General features: G+C 35.6%; 2 protein-coding genes across 2 annotated transcripts in view; both read left to right on the forward strand.

The window, feature by feature from the left end:
* LOC107746184 (serine/threonine-protein phosphatase 5-like) overlaps positions 1–1,818 on the forward strand; it is a 26,191-nt gene extending 24,373 nt beyond the window's left edge. The window contains exon 13 of the mRNA XM_016560298.1: positions 782–1,818. Coding sequence (XP_016415784.1) covers positions 782–844 — 63 coding nt within the window. The 3' untranslated portion in view covers positions 845–1,818. The remainder of the gene's footprint in view (positions 1–781) is intronic.
* A 1,956-nt stretch (positions 1,819–3,774) lies between these two features.
* On the forward strand, positions 3,775–6,514 carry LOC107746186 (bicaudal D-related protein 1-like). The gene is made up of 3 exons (XM_016560299.1): positions 3,775–4,108; positions 6,081–6,296; positions 6,449–6,514. The coding sequence occupies exons 1-3, from the start codon at positions 3,857–3,859 to the stop codon at positions 6,512–6,514; spliced, it is 534 nt and encodes a 177-aa protein (XP_016415785.1). The 5' UTR covers positions 3,775–3,856.
* The last annotated feature ends 2,489 nt before the right edge of the window (positions 6,515–9,003 follow it).

The following is a 9,003-nucleotide window of genomic DNA, read 5'->3' on the forward strand; positions in this document are numbered from 1 at the left end:
TTCACATGATATTCCGCCATGATTCCAGTTCCAAGGGAACATACACGTTACGATCAAAGGGCATTAAAGTGCGTGAGACGTGAATTTATATTGTATTTATTAACAGAGGTATATTATGTCACACTTCTCTAGTAAGTTTCGTCTGTGTGTGAAGACAGTAGCACAAATCCGTGAATGAATGTTCCGAAGTGAAATAAACTTCAAAGGAATAAAGGTAAATGGAATTGAATTGAATTAAAGTTGAATAAACTTCAACTTTACTGTTCAGTGCACTGATGTCAGACTCATTTTGGATAATAAAGTTCATTGTTAAATTGTTAAATGCCCTGCCTCCATCATTACATATCTTTGTCACGTCATTATAAGTGTTTGATCACCACATTTGAGTGATCATTGCAAAAAATGTGTTTATGTATATATATTCTGTTTATGTAAATGCTGTATTCTATATATAGTACCAGTCAAATGTTTGGACACACGAATGGGAAAGTGTCCAAACTTTTGACTGGTACTGTACTATAATATACACAAAGAATATTGGCCGATATATTGATATCGGCCTTTTGTTACTCCCTAATATCGGTATTGGCCCCGAAAAACCCATACCGGTCGGGCTCTAATTTTTAATTTAAATTTACCTTCATGAAACCTGCAAAAACCCTTTTAATATCATTTATGTAATAATATAAAAAAAAAAAGAGTCATTTAATTACTGATTTGGCATGTGTTCCTGTGATAAACGCAGTCTGTAAACTGATGTTTTTTGTTTTTCCCTCCTCAGCCTCATCCAAATGTCAAGCCGATGGCATATGCCAACTCTCTGATGCAGCTGGGTATGATGTAGAGGTCTGAAGTCCACACACATCCCTCCGAATCCACTCTCACATTCTGCTCGTCTCTGTTTCCCACACGCTTTCTTCCTCGTGTACACGCGCACACTTTACAGTACTCAAACCTGTAGATACATGGGGAAGAATCACATTGGTGATGCCTTGACTTAAAAAAAGGAACTAGGAATGTTATTCGCAAATTCTTGGATCGACCCTCCCCACGCTCTTGTCATTAATGTTTCCATTCATGTGGAGCTGCATAGTTTGAATTGGATGTTTAGCTCTGTGATAAATGAACTGAATTGTACCAAAGAATGGGCAAGTGTATATGACGTGTCCCAAAGTAAGAGTGTTGATGTAGAATTAGAGCCTTTTGAGGACTGGAGACTAAAAACCTGATCAACACTTTTACCCAACGGTGTGTTTCTACATGGGGCCTTTATTTTGAAATTTTACCCCTTCGCATTCCCTCATCCTATTTCATCTGGAGTACTGTTGGGAGGGAGAACAGTGTGTCTCTTCAATACTATTATTATATCAAAAAACACAATAAAAATCAACTTTCATAACAGGAAACTCCACCCAGAGCGTCTGTCATGAGGTCAAGAGTTTCCGTGATTAAACGTCGCAAAACAAATTGAGGTGCCGTGTTAGCTCCAGTAGTGTTCTTCACACTTTTTGGCTCTCGTTCCCTTCTTTCTGAATAGGGAGAATTGCAGTATTGTGAAGCTCAATAAGTGTTTGGTGGCAGCTCCCACACGTTCTTTCTCCCAACATGCTCGACTGAAATGCACTGGAGATGCTCTGTAACCCTCGTATAACCTTCCACTGTCTGTCTAGCAGATCCTGAACCCTTCGTGTGGACTCCAAATGATACAGCAGAAACCTACCTTCCTCTCTTTAAGCGCACAGCAGCCATGTCCCATGCCCTTGACTTTTTAGAGAATATCATATACACCAACATATATATATATATACATATATATATGTGTGTGTGTGTGTGTGTGTGTATATATATATACACGCATACACACTGTATATTGAAATTTCTGTGTACATGTTTGGAAAAAAGAAGTTATTGAATAAAAAACGCCAGTCCAATACTGTAGAATGTGTTCATACCTCTGTGTGTTCTGTTAGTTGACATGAGTGGCACGGGTCGGCATTCTCAGCATTGGCTGCAGCTGATATCAAAGAATGTTTCATTCAATCGACGAGGACTCAATGGGAAAACGTGTCTTTTTTTTTTTTAAATGTCTCAGTACTGCACAATAGGCATCGTGTCTGGCGAAAAATGTTTTAAATAAAAGTTTAAACAAAACGGGTGAAACTAGTTGTGTGACTTTTTTTGACTCCCAGAGGTTTAGCTCGACCCAGAGAGCTTAAATCTTGAAATCAAGTGTTATTTTAAGTGTTTTAGTGAGTTTAACGCTGTTATGTTTGACATTTAAAAGAGTTTCTGTTATGTTGAGTGTGTTGTGGTTAGCGTTGTGCTAAAGAGTATTGCTGTGGTTAGGTTGTGGGTGGCTACATGAATAGTTGTATGGGAAAAGATTGTGCCGCTGCCAGTAATAAACAAAATTACATGCTAGTTCATTTACTTTTGGCATGTGCTATGTTAGCTATTTATTGGTTTCAGAGCCAGAACACAAACGTATTTATTTATTTTTAGTAATAATCTTAATAATTTGTGTTTCTGATACAAATTATTAGGTTTCTCGAACTCCGTTTCATTAGAAATAGTCATAACTCAAAAAGCTTGGATAACTATATCTGAACAGTCATGATTTCTGCTTAAAAACTAAACAAAGAAATAAGTGTATGTTAGCCTATGGACCTCTTTCAATACTCTGATGCGGTATTCATGAATTTACAAATATATAAAATTAGTTCCAAATATATAGGTCTTGGTCCAAGAGGATCAAGGGCCTACAGGAATATTGTAATTGTAACTATCTTATCTTATAAGAAAAAAAAGTAGTTTTGTATTTTATGAAGGCATAAAATAATGTTAGAATATGAGAAATAAAAAGCCACATGAGATTACACCTCGGTCTCCTGTAGACTGTTATATTACTTATCAATGTATTATCTTATCTCTAGTTAGCCCACAAATTTGATTGGACAAGCAGTGTTCCAAAGAGTAATGATAATTCTAACAGATAGCATTACATATTAATCATTCACAGTTTCATTAAATATGAAATGCATAGCTAACACTGTGATCACTGAAGAAAAAAATGGTGTAGATACAATTTTCACTCAGAAATTACTAGTATTTTTGTTGTTGTTTTAACAGTGTAGACGTAAAAATATATAAATAATCTTTCATGTCTGAAACACCTCAGAGCACACTGTAAAAGTGCAAGCAGGGGAGTGAGATTTCACACAGTTCCTGCTGTAGTCTGCTGCTGCACTGATAAACAATCTGAAGTGTCATTGACTAGAATGGTGGGTGGAGTCCACCTGCTCGTGAGTTTGAACACTTGCAGGCAGCAGTCCAAATGGGCGGAGACTGAAAAAGTGAGCTGTAACCTTGAGTGGAAGCCCCGCCCCCTTTTGTATTTCCCACCACCGCTTTTTATTTTATTTTATTTATTTGTGAATCCGTTTCACTTTTGTGAAATGTATTACACTTATTTGTGGATCTTATTTCAACCGTTTGTGAAACTTTCTTTTTATGAACATGTTTTGCAACAATAAGCCCATACCCTAAGCCTAGTTTTTGAAAAATAAAAATAAAATGTGAAATATGCCATCAACACTATCTAACTATTTTATCATAATTGTAAATTATTGCAATATATATATATATATATTTTTTTTTTTTTTTTTTTTTTTTAAAGGTTTAAAGAGACGAGTCACCTGAAACTTTCTTAAGCCCCACCCACACGAGTTCCTTTCCATCATCCGTCTGCAAACAAACCCACGAGTATCAACCAGAGTCTCCTCACCCACTCTCTGTCTCTCTCTCTCACCCGTGGAGACCTGAGGTACTCATCAGTTCCGCTCATAACACGGGCGCTATGAGTCTGGGAGAAGAGCTGTGTTATAAAGCACATAAGATGGAAGTGGAGGAAGACTTTTACTCGTATGAGTTGAGTAATGCTGAAGGTCTGCGGGTGTATAAGGACAGCGAGGAGCTGTTCGCAGCGCTTCGGCAGAAGGAGGACGAGGTTCTTCTGGCAGCTCAGGTGGGCAACGCTCTGCTGCTGGAGAACAGACAGCTGAAGCAGGAGACAGACGCGCTTCAGCACAAATACACGCAGCAGCTGGAGGTGAGCGACGCGGGGAGAGTCATAATATTAATAACATAAAGCGTAATATTCATTTTTAAACCTATGTCTCTATATCTCTATGTTATTATATTGCATGTCTAATACTTTATGCACAGTGGTCCTGACATGTTTTTGAACACTTAAGGCCGTTTAAAGGCATTTAAATGTAAATTATCGTATTTCTCAAAACTAATTTTACTTTTATGTAACAGGTGTCTTGATATTTTTAGCTGCTTAGTCAGTTCCCATCAGGTTCACGCAGGTGTTTACAAGCTCTGTTGATTTATAACTATAAACTCAACACTTGGAGAGAAAAAAAAAAGTTTTTTTCTTTGAACAGTGAGCTCTTGGCACTTGCTTTGATTCTTTATCTAATACAATCAGACATTTTTACTTTTAAATGCATATTTTAGGCAGGTATTCGAAATGTAATGCAACAGTAAATTTAACTGCTCTTTTCATAGTTTTAGCATTTTCATATGAGATCCGAAATGAGAACAGGTTTTTCATGTTGGTGTTTTCTCATTTAATTATTTACAATTAATTATTGCAAATCCGATTCAGTTTTAAAAGTTGTATGCCTTTGAATATCAAATATGTTACCATAAAGGAATAGGTCTCCCGGAAAATTAAAATGCTGTTATTATTTACTCCCCCTCATGTTGTTTCGTACACTATGCCTTTTCTGACATCTGTGGAAATCAGGGGTCAGTTGCATAAACATAGCCTAGTTCTGTCTTAAGTACTAGTTTGACTAACTAACAGTTAACAAAGTGGTAATCAGTCTTAATTTTCAACTTCAGATTAGACTAATCTACCTTTTAATGTAATTTGCCTAAAAAGTTATGACCACTTTTGTGAAAAATAAATAAATTATATATATATATATATTAGTGCTGTCAAACGATTAATCGTGATTAATCGCATCCAAATATAAAAGTTTTTCTTTACATAATATATGTGTGTGTGTGTTGTGTACATTTATTATGTATATATACATACACACACATGCATGTATATATTTAAGAAAAATATGTTACATTTCTATATTAAATATATTTATATTTAATATAAATTATACAAATATAAATATATACATGTAAATATTTTCAAAATATATACTGTATGTGTGTGTATTTATATATACATAATAAATATACACAGTACACACACATATATTATGTAAAGAAAAACTTTTATTTTGGATGCGATTAATCACGATTAATCGTTTGGCAGCACTAATATATACATATATATATATATATATTCAATTTTTGTCATTGGAAGTTCACTAAATGTCTACTAAAAAAAATACATTACAAAACAAATGTCATACATTCTACTGACTAAGTAACTTTGCATAGGGTGACCATACGTGCCATTTTCCCAGGACGCGTCCTGGCCAGGATTTGTTTTGGCTTTGTTTTCCTGTTTTCATGCTTGCTGAAGGTAATGATCGAAAAGTAGTTTGACCAATAACATGCATGCATTGTACATAATGGACCAATCATGGCGTGTGAGAAGGTGGGATCTACGGTCAAAGCGATGCAATTACGCATACATATTAGGTGTGTTCGACTTAAAAACAGCACGGCTCAGACCGATCAGTGTTTGACATCAAAGTAACTCGAGAGCGTTTCGAAAGCATAACCGTCTGTATGGTACTTTGATGTCATACACCGATCGGTCTGCACACGCAAACAAAGCCAAAACCTAGATATTTTAGGCAATATAGAAATCCTGGCCAGGACGCGTCCTGGGAAAACGGCATGTATGGTCACCCTAACTTTGCAACTACATGTTAATTTATTCTACTAACCCTAAACTAACAGTCTAATACACTAATGACTGCTAGTTGATATGCAGTTGCAAAGATACTTCTAGTTAGACAAATGTCTGCAGTGGACTCTGGGATTAAAGTGTGATATCTGAGATTGGTTTGTGTGAGGATCTGATGGGTGTGTGTCCTCAGGAGCTGGAGCAGGGCAGGTACGAGCTGCGGGTCAAACTGGAGGACTGCCGGGTGCAGTGGGAGAGTCAGGTGTCCGAGCTGGAGCGAGACGTGCAGGAGCTGCAGGCGCAGGTCCAGAGGCTGAGCCAGAGTCTGAGCGAGGCGGAGAGAGAGAAGAGCAGACTGAAGCAGGAGCACAGCGGACAGAGCCACAGACTCAGAGAACAGCTGCAGAGGGTCAGTGACACCTACTGTGCATCACATCAACCACTCGTTTCATCGTTTCTCTTTTCAAGCATCACTTTTATCATGCTTGCTGATCTGAACAAACACAAAGCATAAGTATTAAACCCTTGTGCATAACTCATCCTGTAACACTGGAACTGCAGGCAGAAAATGACAGCTCAAATGCAGCATTTGGCCAGAAACCTCCACGCTCACTCACATTTGATTAATGCAATTAAAAAAAAAAATTAGTAAATAAATTTTTGCATGATATCATCATGATAATCACGATTTATATACTCGTCTGCGATATCTGCATTGGTTACAAGCCTCCACAAGTTTTCGGTTGCCAGATTTCAAGAGTTTATATCCCCCATATTTTTTTTTGCACAGTGGTTTATTTAATCTTCCGAACCTGGCTACTATGCGCATGCGTGCGTTCTCTCTACTTTACAGAAAAAAACTTCTGAGCTGAAAACAGTTGGAGTTTAGCGATCTATATTCTGCTGAAATGAAAGTTTACTACAGCCAGTCTGTTTTCTTTCATGCAGTCATTTGCATTGTTTGCTGTGACTAAATCTGCAAAATGTAAAAATGAAATAATCGTGTATAATCGTGATAATATTTTTGAGCAAAATAATCATGATAAATCCTTAAACCATTATAGCACGCCCTATCATATGAAAATCATTGTAACCTTTTGCCGCACTCATATACGCAGTGATCAAAGTGACAAGCCAGTTTTGATGATGCGATCATTAAGGGCAGGTCTCTTTACGCATCTGTTGCTTTTATTGTGTAATGAATGTGTCCTTTATTAGCCAGACAGCAAAACCCAACCACACACTTTACTGGAGCACATACGCATATAGGGCTCATAAAAGACTGTAACGATTATAAAGGCCAATAATGCAACTGATTCTGTCTCTTGCTCAGATAAAGACGAAGTCACACTGTTCCTGGGCTCAGTGTAGCAGATACGATATGAAAAAATGAGCTGACATCCAAATATTGTGAATGCAGTGTGAGGAAGAATGCTTTTAGTAAATCTATGGGTAACACTTTACAGTATCATAAACATGAATGATGAATAATATATCTATAGCATTTGTTAATCTTAGTTATTGTACATTTTAATATTTACTGTATTAATGCATTTTTTAAATAAAAACGTTATGCTAAAATGAGTTAATGCACTAACATGCACAAACAATGAAGAACTGTTTTTATTTACTAACATTAACAAAGATTAATAAATGCTGGGGGGGGAGTATATTGCTCATTGTTGGTTAATGTTCGCTAATGCATTAACTAATGCTAACGAATAGGAACTTCTTGTAAAGTTTTACCAATCTATGAAATGACGCGGTGGTCACATTTTGATTTTAGCTCAGTATTTGGCTCAGGGTTTGTGGCAGTGCTGTTTTGTGACATTCCTGTTTACTTTCCTCATCCTTTCCGGTTAAAGCCATATGAGCGAAACCACAGCAACATCTGACTCAGATTCTAGAGATAACAGTGTTTAATTCATAAAAAAACGTGTCACATTTCAGCCCAAAATACAAAGAGAAAAACAGGAAATTATATTTTGCATATTTTAGGATTTAAAGATTTTCTGGTAACACTTTAGATAAGTGCACATACATTCACTATTACCGTAACTTACAATTTTCTATCAATAAACTCCTGATTTGCTGCTTATTGCTAGTAAGGTAGTTGTTGTAGTTATGTTTAGGTATTGGGTCGGGATAAGGGATCTATGCATTTTTATGTACTTTATAAGTACTAATAAACAGCCAATATGCTAGTACTATGTATGCCAGTTAATAGTGTCCCCTAATAATAAATAAGTGTTATGAATTTTTTTTCTTATGTTGAGATATTTTACCAATTTTTTTAATGAAATTTTGAATGTTTGTTACATTATTCTTAATATTTATTCTAATTACATTGTCATAATACAGTAATGTGTTACATTATTACAGTAAAATATTACTGCAATACAATAACTTTTTTATCAGTATAAATTAAAGGCAGTGCAGCAAATAACACCATGAAGTATAAATACTTTACAATGAAAAAATGTGTGTATATATATATATATAGAGAGAGAGAGAGAGAAGAAACAGTAAAAAACAGTTTCTTAACAGTAAGAAAGTAGCAGGAACAACTTGTCATTAAAAGGAGTTTTTTTTAGGCACAACACGAACCAACTTACCACATTAATATAATATTAAATTATAACAGCATATTGGAGTCAGAACAATGTATTTTATAATAGCAGTTTTACTGTTTTATTTATCAATTGATTAAAATTGTTTGCACATTTATCATCAATTCTAATGTTTTTGGAATCAATTCCTTCCGTTTTCCTTATAAGCTTGTTTTCTGCCACGAGATAAAAAAAAAAAGTATATAAATGATATAGATTTACAATAAACAAGAAAAAGTCAGAATTGTAAGATAAAAAGTCACAATTACCGTTTTTTTTTTTCGTGGCAGAAACAAAAAAACAACAACAACAGAATTGCGAGATGAAAACTCAGAGTTTGCGAAAGAGAGTCAGAATTTTGAGTTCATATCTTGTTTTTATTTTTATTTCGTGGTGGAAACGGCCTTCCATAAATCCTCTCTGTCTTCTTGAATGAGGTGAGAAACCTAAATTTAGATCCACCTGCTGCTGTTGACTCATTCTGTGTGGAAACCACTTTCGCACAAG

The sequence above is a fragment of the Sinocyclocheilus rhinocerous genome, unplaced genomic scaffold (genome assembly GCF_001515625.1).
Source record: "Sinocyclocheilus rhinocerous isolate Xijiao unplaced genomic scaffold, SAMN03320098_v1.1 scaffold2694, whole genome shotgun sequence".
Lineage (NCBI taxonomy): Eukaryota > Metazoa > Chordata > Actinopteri > Cypriniformes > Cyprinidae > Sinocyclocheilus > Sinocyclocheilus rhinocerous.

Excerpts from the sequence above, each read along its gene's own strand:
- LOC107746186 (XM_016560299.1), top strand. The coding sequence starts at position 3,857 with ATGAGTCTGGGAGAAGAGCTGTGTTATAAAGCACATAAGATGGAAGTG. Across the intron at positions 4,109-6,080 it reads AATACACGCAGCAGCTGGAG|GAGCTGGAGCAGGGCAGGTA; the intron begins GTGAGCGACGCG and ends GTGTGTCCTCAG. Across the intron at positions 6,297-6,448 it reads TCAGAGAACAGCTGCAGAGG|GCAGAAAATGACAGCTCAAA; the intron begins GTCAGTGACACC and ends CTGGAACTGCAG.